At 42.3% G+C, this 18,409-nt stretch overlaps 1 protein-coding gene across 2 annotated transcripts; it reads right to left on the bottom strand.

The window, feature by feature from the left end:
- Window positions 1-204: 204 nt before the first annotated feature.
- Window positions 205-15,186, bottom strand: LPXN (leupaxin). 2 transcript variants are annotated; one of them, XM_053397973.1, is made up of 9 exons: window positions 14,930-15,186; window positions 11,890-12,059; window positions 10,044-10,099; window positions 8,270-8,372; window positions 7,470-7,637; window positions 6,954-7,127; window positions 5,861-5,942; window positions 3,000-3,148; window positions 205-1,432 (listed from the first exon to the last, which is right to left on the bottom strand). In XM_053397973.1, exons 1-9 carry the CDS (start codon window positions 14,940-14,942, stop codon window positions 1,166-1,168), a joined length of 1,182 nt encoding a protein of 393 aa, XP_053253948.1. In that variant the 5' UTR covers window positions 14,943-15,186; the 3' UTR covers window positions 205-1,165. The 2 variants fall into 2 exon arrangements, with proteins under 2 accessions (XP_053253948.1, XP_053253957.1); XM_053397982.1 differs by lacking the exon at window positions 11,890-12,059.
- Window positions 15,187-18,409: the final 3,223 nt, after the last annotated feature.

Genomic DNA, 18,409 nt, shown 5'->3' with positions numbered 1-18,409 from the left:
AATTCTAAAGGATGACTAGGTTTAAGTTTGCATAGCAATTCACAAAGTGTGAATTAGGCAGCTTCAACTTCAAATATGAATTGAAATAAATTTTCCCCCATCCCTTATTCAAATCCTCACTTGAAGCAACCATGATCCCTATGTGATACACACAAGAACTAAATTGTACCAAAGACAGTCCTGGAATGCAAAGAAGCACTCATATTACCAATAGAAAAGTGATGTTTATTTTTCAGTGCATGCTACCTATTCAGTTACAAACAACATGTTGTAAATATCTAGGCATCCAGCACAGTGTCCTTGAAAAACACGGAGAGTATTCTAAGATAGAAAGCTATTCTAATGAATTGGCGAAAGAGAGCTTGAACACACGTGTGAGATTCAGCAGGTTAGCAAAATGGGGGCAGCCAAGTTTGCCTGTGCATGGTACTCCTGCCAATCAAAAGTGCAAATGTGTAATGCACAAATATATGATATTCACCACCATCACACCTCTTTGGGTGGCATGTGGGCATTGCTGCTGGCACAGTCCCTGTTCAGTGGGCTTTGGGAGGAGGGTATGGTTGTTGCTCTCCTCTAGTGTGTATCTTAGTTATCTGACACAATTAGTGAATAGGATTGGTTTGCCTGGGTACAAACATATACACATTTACCTTGGAGTAAATCCAAGTGGAACTTACTTCTGAATAGGCATGCATAGGATTGCACAGTAAATAACACATATCAGTGGAATGTGTTTTGTGTAGATGGATATTTTTTTCAAATAGTAAATAAAATACTTGCTATTGCCAGTAGGAAAGGATATGGGATGAAGAGCCAATATTACTTAGAGGCTACTGTTTCTGATAAACTACTGTAAGCTGGCAAAAGTTGTTTGAAATGTAGTGGAGTAGAGCGATTGCCTCGCAGTTGAGGACCTGGGTGTGTTGAAGCTCTTAGGTGCATTGATGGATATTGCTACAGCAGCATATTTCCATCACTGCATTTCTTTCAGCTTAATCCTATGCTTCTTTACCCAGGAGTAAGTCCTATTATGTTCAGTGGAACTCTCTCTCAAGTAAGTGGGCACAGGATTGCAGCCTTTGTCCCTTCAAAATCGTTTTTGCCCTTGCCTGTTTCTCATGCAAAGGCCTGAGAGAAGAAATATGCTCCCTGCGGCTTCCGGTCAGACAAAGAGTTTGTTAAAGCAGGTGTGGCAATAGGTCTTGCCATTCTGCTCCTGGAAGATGCCATTGTGCAACTGGGTGAGGCAAAAGGCACAGACAAAGTGCTCCGGGTGGAACTTGTGCCCCATAGCACTGACACAGCGCCCAACAATGGGCTTCCCACAACCAAAGCACACTGTTCCCTGGTGGTGGTGGTAGTGAAGCTCACAATAGGGACGTCCGTTTAATTCAAAGAAGGAACCATCTTGAAAGCTGCAATAACAGTCCTGAAAGCAGAGGAAGCCTGTGTTAGGGCATCAGAAAATAACTATTTCCGGGATTTCCATAAGAACAAGCCAGTCAGCATACTGTGCAGAGTCTGGATAGAGTTATCATGACCATCACCCGTCAGCTACTGTTTTGAAATAAGTTCTTCACGTTTGTGTTTTGGTTCTTGCTTTAAATCAAATTTTCAGCTTTGTAGTTCATATTTAGTGCTTTATAGAGTCCACATTTGTCAGCATTTGCAGTTTCCCCATCAAAAATAATTCTGCTCTTGTTTCTTTATTATTATTATTGAAAAATGAAAATTTGAGTTTTAAAATAGAAACATTCTGTTTCCTTTTGATCTGAAACCAGATTCCCCCTTCACCTATGAATTGTGATAAGCAGGGAGTAGGCCTGCACTGCAGGCCCTGCTCCTGGCAATGGAGCCTAGTGGTGGCCCCACTTATGGACATCCACAGATGCCTGCACTGAAGAAGCCTTCACACGAGCCTTCACACAAAGAAGCAGCTGCTCATGCACAGGTTTCTGTAGTGAGGATGTCTGCACATGGAAGTCTGTGGGTGGGGCTAGAGGCATGGACCAGGAATCACTTGAAGTATGCTTAGGAATCTGGCAGTTCAGGGTGTGGGTGTGGTACAGTATGCAACTAGTATTTAAATTCTGCAAATCAATTTTTTGTTTTCACGATTTGGTTTTTAAAATCTGAACTTTGCTTTTCTTTTAGAATGTTTTTCTGTTTCTTTTGTCTTTTTTATTTTACTCTTCTCTCTTTTTCTTTTCTTTCTTTCTGTTGTCCCTTTCTTTTTTCTGTTTTTCCTTTGTTTTTCTTCTTTTTCTTCTCTCTTTAGAGAGGGCCTTTATTAAGGTCCAGAGATTGTATACTCATGGGGGTGATATATGGGTTGATGGAGGACCCTGGATGAAAGACAGGAAATGTTGGTCTCCCAGGGTGAGAGTATAGGAGGAGAAAGGAAATATTCCAGGTGAGGGCTGGAATAAGCTACTGTCCTCTGTGTATGGTAAGGGGCAATAATTACTTTTAAGAGAGAACTCTATCTTTTACTTATTTGATTTGTATTTTCTGTAGTTGTAATTTCATTGTCTTAATCTTAATAAAATCTTATTAAGAAAAGCTTAATAAAAATTTCATGAAGAATAAAACCTGAAATTTGCAGTTCAAAGAGCTTTGACAGTTTTCTATTTGGGAAAGGGCTGTCGTCCTGCTCACCGACTCTTTAAACCCATTAAAGTCATTGCTGATTTGTTTTTATTATGGGGATTTATTGTTTTATTGATATTTTAATTTTGTTACTTGTCCTGGAATCAAATTCAGTGAGGAGCAATATACATTTTTTCAAACAAAGGAATGAATCAAGTTTTGGGGATTTAAGCAACCTAACTGCATGCAGGATTACAGCTAAATCCTATCTGAACTCTGTCTGGACTGCATAATTCTTGGTTTTGTTAGCAACCTCCTCAATACAAGTTTCGTGGCGTATATACATTTTTCCACCCAGCAACCCAGAATGACCTCTATCTGGAGCAGGCTATTCTGCATTTACTTACCCCACACACAAAGCACTCAGAGTGCCAGACAGCATTCAGTGCTGACAAATACTGATTCATCACAGGCTTGTCACAGCCTTTGCACTTGGAAGAAAAAAGGGCCATGAAATCCTTTTGGCAATATGGCTTCCCATCCTTCTCTTGGAAACCTGTAGAGTAAGTATGGGGAGACAGAGCTTTTAGAGAAGGGGAACAGCATACCATGGTTTGTATTCAATGTAGCAATAAGATTATTCCATCAGCACAATCAAATCTGCTTGTCCCACTTTCTGTTCTGGGGGGTCTCCCATCCCACCGGTGAAGATTTGACATCACCCAACCAATGTTTATCTATGATTATCTCCTCTCTCTTTAGCAGATAAGTGTCCCTTCTCAGAACCCCTCGAGAAAATAAGTGTCCCTCCTTCACTCCAAAAAGGTGGTCAGCTGCTCTTTGATCCCCTCAGCCTTTCTCTGCCTGTCTTCTCAGTAGTCAGAATCAGCCTTGCAGGTGGCTCCCTTTCACATGAAGAGTACAATGTGGAGGAATTCAGCGTCACACTATTACAAACAATCCATCTGTGCAAGTATATCACCCTATCAGATGGAACAATCTTCCCCCCTCTGGTGCTGTTCTGGGGGTTCCCCAAGCCAATTTCAGGGGGCTGGGAGAGAAGGAGAAGCCCCACTGCGCAAGTGGAAGCCCTTCCACAAATGGATCTGTTACTTGAATTCTGCCCATGATCTTATTCTCGCCTTCGTTGGGATTTTGACCCACTACCTTCCAGTCAAATCAACATCAAAAGGCTGAATGTGATCAGCTTCTGCCAAATGGTTTTTCTACATGGGCCCAGTAAGCCATGTCTAGTTTACCTTGGGTGTTTTACTCCCCAGGGTGCGTCTCCCTTGGAAACATTAAGTACTCAACAGGACCTTGTGATCAAGATTCCTTCAACTGATCTGCCAGGTTCATGGTTTGTCTTGGGAACATATTGTTTATTTACTTAATAGACCACTCCACATTTCAGCAGAAAACTCTAAGTGGTCCACCAGGGCTCAAATATATTTTTCACAACTAAAGCATGTTAATTATTGGGAAATTAGAGTACTCAGGTTCTAGGCAGGCTGCTCTTTTTCTCCCTAAAAACAAAATGCAACAATTCGTACAAGCAGATCGGGCTGTTCGTGCTACTGGCCAGCTAAACTGCACTAATCCATACTGATTCTAAGAATAATCTGGTACAGTCATAGGCCAGTGGCAACAATAGGATCACACAGTGCTTTGCTAAACTCTTGCAGTGACAGTTCCCCTAAAATGCTTACAGTTCATCAATCCATAATTGCTCAAAGCAAGCAACGGAAGCTGAGCCATCGTCACACCAAGGATTAAGAAACTGTTGCAACGCTAGCACATTTCTCAAAGTTGCTTCTAATAGCATGAAGCAATAACACTGGGGTGTTTTCAGGAGAAGCCACTCCAATGGCAAAGAATGGTTGCCATGAGCTGGCAAAAGGAACCAATCCACAGAGTTCAGGGACGAGTCAGACTCTAAATTCACCCACAAAACTTTCTGCGCTCTAGTTATAATTAGCAGTCTGGGGACTTGAGCTCACCACTATGTGTTCAGTTAACCCACTTGGGGGCCAATTACTGGAGCTGGGCTCCTGGGAGCACATCAGAGCCAGTCTGTGATCAAAAGTCCCACAGTGAGCACAAGTGTGTTTACGCTTTTCTGATGGTTATTCAGAGAAGGAAATAATAAGTCACAATGCACTGACTTCCTCCTAGGACACAGACACAAGCTTTCAATGAGAACAGTGATGCTTTGGTAGAATGCTGATACCATAGTGACTCCGAGTCACTATAGAATTCCCAAAACAGTCTTTTACAGATCACAACTTAGAAAGAGTGATGCATGTTTTAGCAAACAAGTTGTCACTTATGAATCCTGGCTGGTTCTTATGTCAGGTCAAGTTGAGCACATTATGGGTGATTTCTATGTACCGCATTGGATCCAGACTTACTTCTGACTCATTTGTCCCACTGATTTCAATTGTCTCTTCTAAGCATGCCCACATCTTGAACCAACAGTGTTTTTACAGCTTCAGGTCTTTTTGAAAGAGTTACAATAATTCCATAAACTCTCTGGTCATCTCAACGTATTAGTTTAACACTCCTGAAGAGGTGACTGAGTTGCTTCTGCTTTTAGCCAGGCTTCCAGGGTGACACCAGAAGGCTTTAGTACTTATACTAAATACCAGGGGGATGATTCAATCAAAATTAAGCACTTAACTTGCCTCATTGGTTTCAGTGGGACAGTAAAGCATACCTCTCCCATTGAGATCAATGTGACTGAAAATGCTTTAGAGTGGGGACAAACAAATCTGCCAATTTTGATTTCTCTGTTTCCCACCTTAAGTTAATTTCATCGACATTTTAGTGTGCGCTTCTTCCAATATACACATTTTTAATACAATTCTATCAAACAAACACAGTCTTCCAAGCAATTTCCCCAAATATAACATACTTTTGAATGTATGCATTGGTATGACAGGCAGCTGCAGGATGTCATAGAATCGTCCCTTATACCAAATGCTACACAATGCAATCCTAAGCATGTTTACTCAGAAGCAAGTCCCACTGAGCTCAACGAGAATTGCTCCCTGGTGAAGAGTAGTTAGGATTTTGCAGAAAACAATTGTGATTTAGCAGATTTTAGTCTGGCTAAAAGAGAAGATGGGGTGGGAAAGGGAGGTTTAGAATGGCAGGAAGCAGCAAGTGAAGATTGAAAGAGCAAAAATTGTGTGGATTTCTATTGTGCAAGCAAGCACGGAATAGCTGAGGGAAGGGGCAGGGGCTGAGGGAGATGAAGAAGACATACCATCATTGCCAAACACTTTCCCACAGTGAGCGCAGAAGAAATGCTCTGGGTGCCATGTGCGATCCATGGCTGTGAGGATTTTCTGCAAAGAAAAGGAGAAGAAAGGGTCATGGGATTTCAACACTGGGAAGCCCTGATGGTTAAAAGGGCAAAAGAAGGTGGGGGCAGGGAGAGTAAGGCAGATTGGATAAACTCTCAACTTGCTCTTGCTCTGAATCAGAACCTTCTCTCAGAGCGTCTGGAGGAGGAGAGAGCGGGTGAAGAAAGAGATGAGAGTGGAGGGCCCCCTATTATTATTACTATTATTATTATTATTATTATTATTATTATTATTATTACTACTACTACTACTATTAAAATTTCCATACTGTTCTTCATCTGAGGATTCACAGTATTACAGTTTACAGTATTAAAACACAAAAATGCATAGCATAGTAGCAAACAAAAACAATAAACCCCTCCACACACATTGGGGGGCCATTGGGTGGTATAGAACTCTACAACTCCCCAAATCCTGTTCACTTGATCATTAAGTCCCTATTTGTTTGTTCTTCATTGATGAAAGAAATCACCCCCTGGAAACTCAACAAACCTGCTGCACACCCGGAACTGGGTGCAGAGAGTGTAGCTGAGTGGTACACAGCCTGAGGAAGTACCATCCACCTTGGGCTTGCCCAAAGAAACAAGACTAGAGTGAGATGTCTGCTGTTTCCAGGAACTCTTCTTGATGTGAGACTTTTGTAGGTGGACCAAGAGTTTGTTTGGACCCTGTGTGAGGACCCGGAGGCTGAGAGGGAGGGTGTGCCAGTAGGAAAATGAATATATATATATATATATATATATATATATATATATATATATAGTGTGTGTGTGTGTGTGTGTGTGTGTGTGTGTGTGTGTGTGTGTTGATGTAAGATTTTTATATGTAACTCTGTATTTTTGCAATATTTTGTTTGAGTTGTCTGTTGTTGCTTCAGTTTTTTGTACACCGCTTAGAGATATTCTTTAATACATTAAGTGATACAGAAAGTCAATAATCGAGTCAAATCAAAGGGAGCAATAGCAGTCAGAAGCTGAGGCTAACATGACATACCTCCTTGATTGGTGCAGCACAGTAAGCGCAGTGAGGAGAGAAGAGATCGTGGTAGTCTTCGGGGCAGTAAGCCTTGCTGTCCCGCTCATAGAAGGGGATAGAACTCACTTCCTTTCCACAATGGGCACAGGTGAAGTGTTCAGGGTGCCACGTCTTTCCCAGCGCTGTAATTACCTAGAAACCAGCAGGAGAGTTTAGAGGCACACGTCCCTTTCCAACAGGATGTCTCTCAGACGTTTGTCATGGGTCCATGTTTCTAATCAACAAGCCCCACATTGCTCAGGGCACCACAGGACCACTTTAGGTTGAGAGGGCAGGACCCTCAGCAATATGTGGCAGACATTAAGTGACCAATCTGCAGGAGAAGAAATCCCTTCCTTCTATCTGAGGCAAACCAAACACTTCACAAAGCAGATATGTGACAAACCATTGGTTGTTCATAACAAACCTCTAACCCAGTGGGGGTGACAACTACCGGAGAGCTCGATTCTCTCTCGGTCTCTCTCCCTCTCCTACCTTTCCAACGATGAGTTTGTGGCAGGAAGCACAGTGGCCCTTGGCCACAGTGGCAACACCAAGGTCCTGCATATCATGTGTCAGGCCCTGCAACATGCTGTCTAGGTTGTCAATGGTATTCTGTTTGGCTGGTGATGGCTTCTCAGGACCTTCCTTCCCATCTGAGATCTGCAGAAAAGCAAATGATTTGGGCTTTCACTTTTTCATTCATTTATTTCTATTTACCTTTTTATTAAAAAAAAAAAAGCCCTCCACTTTTCTTATCAATAACTCAAAAGTGGTTAACAATGGAAAAAATAAAGTGATAACACATCAAGCACAGTAAAACCAGCAAATAATACATAACAGCAAAAGAGGAGATAGATAGATATACTCAACATGGTGAACTTTAACAGTGCCACAAATCTTCCTCCCTATACATAAAAAATACTCTCATCTTCTGTATTACTCAAGTTTCCTCTCCCTCTCCACTTAAAACTCCTAAATATCACTTATTCTACAAAGCTTTTCCTAGATCACCATGCACGAACCTTTTCTATCTTGTCCCACAGAAGTGTCCCCTCTCCCCGCACAACCTACACATTCTGTTAATTTTTATTGCACCCTGTCTTCTGCCTTAGTTTTTCTTCTGCCTAAGCTGGAGATGGGAATGTAACTTCTGCTCTTAATTTGCTATGGCTAATACAATAACCACAAAAAAACATTAAGCATTCCTTAGGAACAGTCTTGGTGCTTCACTATCATTTCCCAGAAACTGCTGTTGTTTCTCCTGCAGAGGGTCAGCTGGGTCTGTGACTCACCTTGTCCTGGATTGTTCCCAAGCAAGCCAAAAGTTCATCCAACTGTTGAGCAGGTGTGGTGAATGAAGATGAAGAGAGCACTGGCTGTGGAGTTTGCACTTTGCTAGAGGGAATAGAAAGCCAAATTTATGACTGAAGGAAAGGAGGAAGGAAATTCTTAAAATTCTAAAATGAACCATGTTCCCTTTGTCCATCATGCATGTTCACACATCGGCCCCGATCCTCGCTACTCCTTAACTGCTACCAACTTCAAAAACTTAGAAGGCAGAAATGGATCGCTGGGTGGGGGTGGAGTTACTACACTAGCTTCCTAGCAGGTGGGCCATCGTTACTTACCAGGAGATGTGGAAGGACAGGAAGGTTGGCACATTGCAAATGCACCAGCAGGAGCACTAAATTGGGTCTGCCAGTGCATTTGCACCACACTGACCTCCCCACCACTTTGACCTTCTGCAACAATGACCCACATACCAGGAAGCTACTCACTGCTGCTACAATGTGCCTGAGATCCTTTTAAAGAAAAACTCTCCCACATCCTCATTCCATAATTGGTGCATCGATTCTATGTACTGTATCTGATTCAGGAAAGCCATATGGCAGCAGTATCTGATTCCCTCCATTTCTCAAGGCATGCTGCCAGTGGGGGTGTCTCAGTCCACCTTGGGATAAATCACACAGACCACGTATAGCATGGTTCATCTCTCCCCACCCCTATATACATCCAACCATACAAAAGAAGGTCAAGTTGCAAAAAATCTAATCTCACCCCTCACCTTCTTCACTAAATTGATACTTCTAAAGCAGGGGCTAGCCAACATGGTAGCCTCTTGTTGTTGAACTACAACTCTCTTCATCCTACAACTCTCTTCATCCCTGGCCATTGCCCATGCTGGATACCCTTGACCTGAAGCCAGCCTGATACCATTATCTAGTTAAATACAGACAAGATTATATATGAATTATAGCTAATAAGCTGAGTTGTTTTTTCCCAAGAGGAATTTTCACCTTCTTTGGAGTCCAAAAATTATACTTTGTGATTTGCTTGAGGGTTCTTGGAAATGGAGATAATTTCCAGCCCCGGTTCCCCTGACACACAATGCATGTAAAATCAGGCATATGAGTAGTACGAAAGAATGTTCCTTCTGCTTAAAATGATGGCACTGTTCCCCATTCTGAAAAATAATGCTATGCTTAAATGAATCAACCTGTCCTTATTAACGTTCAAGAGTTTCAAAAAAGTTTATATCACCGATTGGGACATTTAAAGCTCTGGAATAAGAATGATAAAAGGACTATATAAACAGACAGGCCTCTCTGTTTGGTTTCCCCTTTTTATGTTAAGAACGTATATGAGATGCACAAGCTTCTGCTCAGACCCAACACAATGGGTGAAGCCAAAGTGTGCTTTCCTTCAGCTCTCAGCCCCAGGGCAACCAACAGACAGATTGTTCTTTCTGGCAGATAGTGGGGAAGCAAGCTCCTTGAAGCCATTCAACAGTTATTTTTGTATTATAAAGCTTACTTCTGGGGTTGTGGTATGGTATAGATGCATATGTATGCATATGAATGGAGATAAGCTTGCCTTTTACCAGTGACCATTTCTGGTAGCCTTTGATGCAATGCTAACTAATCATTAAGAGAGCGAAAGTTTACATGCCATACAGTTTTGATCCATTATCTGTGGAAGGCTTCTCTCAAAAAAATCAACAAACAAAAAAAACATGCATCACAAGTGAGCCGTGTAACCTGCCTTCCTGATTCAGTGTTCATTTACCTGTAAATATGGTCTGCATCTTCTTCATGGCATTGAACATCATGTGCTGGTGGCACCTGGGAATATACACAAGAGAAGATATACAAAAAGGACACTGTCTCCCCTCAAATCCACCCAATCATATGCTCCTCTCCAATACTGGCTGTTATCCTGTATCAACTAGTTCTGAAAAGCAAAGAACCAACAGAAATTGTTACTCTCCTCTGTTTCTCTTGAGCTGTTTTATAGTTAAGTTGTCATCTCCCAGTGTGAAGCCAGCTCCTATTTTAGAAGACTTTGGACCAGATCTTAAATATATTTTCTCCCATACCTATTGACTGCCCTTATCTCCTGTTACTGCTGCAAAGTATTCAATTATATTCAAAACATACAGGAAAGAAAAGCAGACAACTGGATCATCACAGCATAGGATCGGGGCAGCCATGCTATGCAACAGTCTCCAGATTGGGAAGTCTCATGTGTGAAAGGATATATGCAGTTTGAGGAGCTGCTGTAAACTGAATCAAGCCAAAGGCTTCTCAAGTCCACTATAGCTTAGTGAGCTGGTCTCCAGAACCAGGGGCAGAGGTCTTTCCCAGGCTGCTACCTGTGGTCCTTAAACCCCAGGGTGTGGAAAATGCGGCCTTCCTGATCTTGTTAGACTCCAACTCCCAACAGCCCAAGCCAGCATGGCCCATGGTCAGGGGTGATGGAGTTGTCATCCAAAAACATCTGGAAGGCCATAGGTTCCCTACCCTTGCTCTAACCAGAGTTGAAATTTGGGGACTTATATAATATATGCAAACCATGTCTAGTAGCTTTATGACTCTACCAATGTATAGTTATGTGTAGTTTCATTTCCTTTTTGGCTGAAATGACCAGGATGGTTGCAACAAGAAATAAACTTTGACTTTGACTCTACAAATGTAGCTGATTTGCTGAATGGGGTTCAGTTTTCTGAGGTCGTCAGGCAGGTCTTTAGTCTGTATTTTGCAACTTAATGGACTTTTTATGGGTTAGCCACATTTTGTGGTTTTTTTTCTCCAACCATATATAAGACAAAGTGCTTTTACCCAAACTCTGGACTAGGTGAAAATGGCAGCAATGTGGTGGATTATGCCAAAAACTGGATTGGATTGTCTGCTGGGGACACAAGCTGTCATGTGGTTCCCCTGTGACCTGCAAGCCATATCCAGCCTGTTAAGCTGTGTGTGTGTGTGTGTGTGTGTGTGTGTGTGTGTCCCCAAGACTCGCTATTCTCTGGGAGTGCAGGGAAAACAAACAAACAAACAAAATGCTGAACTGATTCTCTGATGCTCCTTATGAAGTGTCATTTCTGCAACATTTGGGAAGCCTAGATGACTCATGCAAGACCACGATACAGATCATTCCCTCTCCTCCCCTCACCACAACCAGATCAATTATCTGGTAAGCAGAATGAAGGAGGATCTGCATCCTCACCCTGGCCCTGGGATGAGCAGAGAAACTGAAACCTCTCCACCCATCCCAGTGCCAGGATCAGGACGGAGATTGCTCCCTCACCCTGCTGACCAGAGGATCAATCTGGTGAGCGGGAGAGGGAGCGATCTGCATCCTTTGCACGCATCTGTGTGTGGAGGTGTGTGCACGCATCTGGATCTGGGTGTTTCTGAGTGTGTTGCTGACTGTGTGTGCTCTGGTGTGTGTGTGGTGTACATGTCTGTTGTGGGGTGGCCGTGCCTATCACTGGCATTTGGCACTTGGAGGGCTTGGAAGCTGGGGATGTCTCCCAAAGCCCCCCAAAGTGTAGTCACCCCAGTGTAATTCATCTTGAAAAGCTGAATTAACCTGCAACTTGCTAAGGAGGCAAACAGCTTAAGGAGAATACCTTCTTGGCCGGGGCAACTGGTTTCTTCTTCTGGATGACACTGGTCTCTGCTGCTGTCGCCGCTGGTTTCTCCTTGTTGTCACGTTCCAAAAGAAAGTAGCCCTTTGACGTTACTGGATCACTCACAGTTAAACTTGCTGAGGTTTGTTCCAGTTCTGCCAACAAAGCATCTGAACAAAACAATTATAGTTTAAATTTTGTCATTCCCATCATTCACCCTCTCTTCCTGCCCCTATCATGCCCACTGCCAACATCCACACCATACATTTAAAGCATTGGTGCAGTGGTACCTTGGTTCTCAAATGCCTTGGTACTCAAACAACTTGGAACCCAAACACTGTAAACCCAGAAGTAAGTGTTTCAGTTTGCGAACCTTTTTTGGAAGCCAAATGGGCTCCATTTTGAGTGTTAAGCTTCTGATTTGAGTGTTACGCTGAGGTCTGTCTGGTTTTGCTATTTATTTTGCATTTTTGCTTTTGTAGCTTTTTCGTTTTGTTTTTGTGACTATGTGGAACCCAGTTCAGCTATTGATTGATTGATTGATTGTGTGGCTGCAGTACATTGTTTTATGGATCAATAGTCTTGTTAGATAGTAGAATTCATGTTAAATTGCTGTTTTAGAGGTTGTTTTTAAAAGTCTGGAATGGATTAATCCATTTTACATTGCTTTGCATCTATGGGAAAGCGCGCCTTGGTTTTGGAATGCTTTGGTTTTGGAACACATTTCCAGAACAGATTAAGTTTGAGACCCACGGTACCACCATACAGTATAGCTTTTCAACTCATGGCTTCTCCCAAAGCATCCTGGGAGCTATAGCTGAGTGTGCCAAGAAGAGAATGGGGGTCGTCTAACAACTTTCAGAATCCTTAATGAACTATTGTTTCTGGGATTCTTTGTGGGAAGCAATGACTGTTAATATGGTATAATAGTGCTTTAAATGTAAGGTGTGGATTTGGCCCTGGTTGCCTCTTGTCTTGAACTTGTGGAACAGCTTGAAACAGAAGTTTGGTAAATCAGTATATGTGTTCTCTTTCTTTGCCTTGCATCTCTCTTGTGCTGACTCACATACAGTTGTCTCACAGACACTCTTGGGCTATGCAAATCACCTATTTATACAGTGTCCAGTCCAATTCAGTACATCTTCTGTCCTAGGTGCACCTTCAAAGAGAGCTATTAATACTTGCTGGCTTCCTCTACCACATACCTTGCTCTCAGGAAGCACAATTGCCTCATCTGTGGGAGGAACTTTCATTAGCCTTTCTCCTTGCCCTAATTCCTGTTTCCTCCGTTGATCTTTAGTGTGTTGGACATGACACATAATTTCACCTTTAAAAGATGTAGTTATAATATCCGGTGGCTTTTCTCTCTCATGGAATGAAGTGTCCAAAATCAGAAAAGTGAGAGCCACAAGGTTGTTGTTCAGATACCTCTTCTCGCGGAAAGGAAAGATAGTTGTCATGTGGCCTAATAAAGACCTCAAACTTACATCCAGTTAGATTCAAATAACACAAAGGAATGTCAAATAAAGGACAAAAATTGCCACCTTTTAAAGGCATGAACCATATTCCACAAGTTCAACAGGCAATATATTATTGCAGAAGCCTGAATGGTTCAATTATCTCATTTTTACACAAATATTTTTCATTATGGCCAATTTCAGTACAAACTGAAATTAAAAATTGTTATGATGGAAAATCAAACCTAGGCAAATTGGAGGCTGATCTGATCTTGGTAATTATGCCATTTTAAGAGTCAACAACCAAGTTTATTAAGCCACTTGTAATTGGTGGTGCTTAATTCTGTTTTATTCTTCATTACATTATGATGCATCTCTCTGACCCACCACATTGATTTGTGGCTTTTATTGTATGTGTGTGCGGGCGCACCCACACACACACAGAGGATTACCCATTTATGGCAGTAGCTCTGATGCACAAAAGGAAGTGAGATATGGGAAGGGAAGGATGATAGAATTAAATGTGAGACCACGGTGAAAGAGAAAGATATCCTTTCTGCATGTATCCAGCACAATCTAGAATCTTCTAGAATTTAAAACTGCTAATAATTTCTAAAAAAATGTTCTCCCCTATTTTCCATATAAATTTGTTCAGATGTCATTTGCAACCACAGGTTTCTCTAACCATTCCTCTTCTTTCTACTGCCTTACCAACCATTATCTTTCTAATGTATCACCTTTTGCAAATGCCATACAGTGGTTTCTCTGGTTACAGACGCTTCAAGTTACATACGCTTCAGGTTACAGAATCCGCTAACTCAGAAATAGTACCTCGGGTTAAGAACTTTGCTTCAGGATGAGAACAAAAATTGTGCTCCAGCGGCACGGCTGCAGCAGGAGGCCCCATTAGCTAAAGTGGTGCTTCAGGTTAAGAAAAGTTTCAGGTTAAGAACAGACCTCCGGAACGAATTAAGTACTTAACCCGAGGTACCACTGTATATTGGAAACTAACAAGGACAAGCTTCTTTCATCTCCATGGATAAAGTTTTCCCCTCACAGAGCTACAATTCCCAGCACCCTTAATGATTCTTGGGAGAAATTGTGGGTTTTAAATGTGCTTTGAATGAGATTTAAAGGTATGGTGTGGATCTTTGGTTCTCCATTCCACAAATTTATTCAAGTTCCTCTGTCCTAGCTTGAGCTCTTCCTTCTGGAACACCAGTGACCCAAATAAGGCTGGTGCTTTTCTGTAAAGAAAGTCTTTGTGCTTTTAACAGCTGTCCGAGAGGTAGAAATTCAACATCTACAGCTCTTTTTTCTTCACTTTCTTTTTTCTTGTTATGGAAAAAGCTGTACCTGCTGAATTCTTGCCTGTCATGCAGCTGTGAATGTTAAAGGCACAAAGCCACTGCCAGATGGAACTGTGTCATCTCAACAGTCGGCGTTCGATCTCTTCACATCTTCAATTCTCCCTGTTCCCTCGCCCCCCATAAAAGAAAAGATGAAATATTGTGCAATCTTCTTGTGTTTTCTGCACCATGTCAGTCCTTACTGTTTTGGTATAATGCGAAAGAGTTACTTACCGAAATCATCCATTGCCTATATTCGCATATGGGGTCTTCTCTCTGCAAGACAGCTCAAAGGATCCCCAATACAGAGATAGGTTTGTTGGGTCCTGGAACTGAAGGGGAAATGAACAAGATGGTGAGTGAGCGGGACCGTAATTCGTGCAGACTTTTTCAGTTCCTCTCTCTAGGCGTACTTCCTTTCTTTAGAAGCTGAGCGGTTCTTTCCCCCCTGCGAGTCACATTTTGCGCAGCTAAAAAATGTACTCAACATAGCTGAACAGGAAGAGACAGCAATCCAAGCTTATGCAAATCTGACGTGGCTGTTTTGTGAGATCTTTCCTGTAGATTTGGTGTGTGCCCTGTTGCATCAGGCAGATTGTAACATACCCCATGAATCTCTTCCGAATAGGATAATGACCAGCCTCAGAATAAGTTAATAACTGAGGTTAACACTTAACAGGTACTGAAAAGTAGAAGGCATCAGTTATACCCTGACATTTTCCACCACATCTTTGGAAAATGCAGGGCTTGGCTGCACCTTTAAAAAGGTAAAGGTAAAGGACCCCTGACAGTTAAGTCCAGTCACAGATGACTCGGGGGTTGCTGCACTCATCTTGCTTTACAGGCCGAGGGAGCCGGCATTTGTCCACAGACAGTTTTTCCGGGTCATGTGGCCAACATGACTAAGCTGATTCTGGCGCAATGGAACACCAAAACCAGAGCAGCGCACAGAAATGCCATTTACATTTCCACCGGAGCGGTACCTATTTATCTACTTGCACTTTCTGGCGTGCTTTCAAACTGCTAGGTTGGCAGGAGCTGGGACAGAGCAACTGGAGCTCACCCCAGACTGGGGATTCGAACCGCCAACTTTCTGATCAGCAAGCCCAAGAGGCTCCATGGTTTAGACCACAGCACCACCTGTGTCTCCGGCTGCACCTTTAGGTAGAATGAAATGGCCATCCCAAGGCAGTGGGCGCTGTTTTTCTGTTTTTCTGATATCGTTTTATTGTTTTTATGTAACCTTGTATATTTGCCCGAATAGACAATGCACTTTTTTCCAGATTCCGACCATGAAAACTTAAAGTGCAGCTTAAATTCATGACCTTACAAAAATTGGCTTTTACGATATCGCTGCTGAAACAGACATATGGTAAAATGGAACAAAAAACGTTTTATTGCTGATTTGCAAGCTTGAGACTGTTCATTTGCCATTTATGGGTGTGAGTGCCTGCGGAATTGTAGCAATTTTCAGCCTGTAACCCAATTTTAAGGGAGCGGCTTATATTTGGGCATTGTCTTTTTTTCACACACCCTCCCCTTGAATTTTAGAGGTGTGGCTTATTTGCAGGAGTGGCTTATATTTGGACCAATACAGTAGTAAGCCATTTAGAAATGCTTTACAATGAATGAATGAATGAATGAATGAATGAATGAATGAATGAATGAATGCTGTGTGTGTGTTTGTGTAACAGTATCCCCTGCCTACTCCTCCAGAGGAACCCCACCATCCCATCCTTCTAAGCTGGCACTCCACTGGTTTTAACGCTGGCCTGCTGCTTGTCTGTGTTAGTTGGCTGTGCTAACTAGTTGCCTTCTCCCAAAGCATCACAAACAGTGCCAGAGGGAAAGACTTCTGACCAAGCAAGGTGGCAGAAAGGCAGCCAGTATAGGCCATGCATTCCAGTAGGGATTGCATGTGCTCATGCATTGTGCTGTTCACATGACACACAGTGGCACATCCAGGGATAGAGAAGGAAATTCGATTCAGTTTGTACTTCAAGCCAGTTTCATCTAATTTGCACTTTCCAAAACTAAATGAGAAAGAGTTCTCCTCTCCTTCAAAATCCAGACTTACCCAGTAACGCTTTAAAAATGCACATTATAAAGGGGAATCTGTGCATACAAATGCATATATTAATTAAAAGAGCATACAAAAATGCATTAAGAGAAAATGCTTGCAAAAATTTTGTGTTCATCAGTCAAAACTGCATGCAAAAATGTGTTTACCAGGAGAGATTCACATTAAAATGCCAATTTTTAAAAATGTGGAAATTGCTGCAGAAATGTGAAAAACTAAATTTATGGTTGGAAAAATTAGAAATGGAGAGAAATGGAATTGATGGATCTTTCGATCCCTTGTGGCACAGCTGCCACCACAGATGCATGGCAGCATTTGTCTGAGCAGGCAGTGAGTGGGTGCAAGGGACAGCAAGGGACAAAATGGGGTCCAGTGGAAACACTGCTGAACTGAAAGCACATTTACATGTGCCCAAGCATTATGGCAGTCTTCCCCAACATGGTGCCTTCCAGATGTTGTTGGGATAGAGCTCCCATCATCCACAACCACCAACCATGCTGGCTGGGGCTGTTGGGACTTGGAGTCCAAAAGGTGTGGAAGGCATCAATCTGATCTATGGGGCTAGTGTTTGGAGGCACTGGCACCAAATCTAATGAGCGGAGGGGAGCTGTCCTCTGGTACACTAATTGCCAACAAATACAATAAATGACTATGCTTTGGAATGGTCAAGGAACTGTTTAGATGGGCTCTCAAATTTAGCATGTATATAAGTGCAAGTTGGCCAGAGAATCCAGCAAGGCCACATTTAATTTCAAAAGAGGAAACATTGCAAAACTGCAGCGATTAGTTGCAAGGAAATCGAAAAGGGCGAGTCTAGGGAGTCAAATCTCTTCAGAGTGCTCATTGAAAACCACAACAACTGAAGCTCAGCTAGAATGTATACCACAGATTTGAAAATGTTAAGTCCAAGTAGAGCAGGGGTGCCCAAACTTTTTTCAAAGAGGGCCAGATTTGATAAAGTGAACATGCGTGAGGGCTGACCAAGGTGGTTGAGCTTTTTTTTAGGGCATGCCTGAGGTAGAGGCTAGCATAGTTATGGAAAGAGTCGAGGAAACTAGGAAAGGCAAGAAGGCTTCTTTTAAATAAACGAGGCTTGCTCAAATGAGAACAAATAAGAACATAAATTCTAACAGTACAAATGTGTCAAGTAGACAAGTTTTTTTTTAAAAAAAGAAGAAGTGCTCAGCAGTATTAATATGAAAACAAATGTTAAAAAGTATATTAAAAACAGGTAATCAAAGCAGGAAAACTGGCTGGATGCTAGAAACAGACCAGTTTTCAACCTACAGAAAACAAAACCTTTGTGCTTTTCTCAAAACTCGAATCACACACACATTTATGACATCAGAAGTGAGAAAACAATCCTACAGTTTTAAGAATACACAAGTGTTGAAAGCTGCAACACAGAGAAGTCACCCACCATTTCTCCTACCTGTCCTCTTTACCATTCACAAAAAGAAATAGAGGCAACTACCATTGTGGGGGTTATGTTCCACACCTCCACGCATATAACTGAAATTGTGTATATTGGGAGCACCCTAGAGAGTCCTCCTGGCTCCTGAGGAGACCCTCCCGAGGGCAAAGAGGACATCTCCAGGGTGCTCCCCATTTCTGGGATCAGCTTCTGGGATCCC

The sequence above is a fragment of the Podarcis raffonei genome, chromosome 1 (genome assembly GCF_027172205.1).
Source record: "Podarcis raffonei isolate rPodRaf1 chromosome 1, rPodRaf1.pri, whole genome shotgun sequence".
NCBI classification, from domain to species: Eukaryota; Metazoa; Chordata; class Lepidosauria; order Squamata; family Lacertidae; genus Podarcis; species Podarcis raffonei.
Note: the sequence above shows the minus strand (reverse complement) of the source record. Positions and strands in the feature narration are given on the sequence as shown.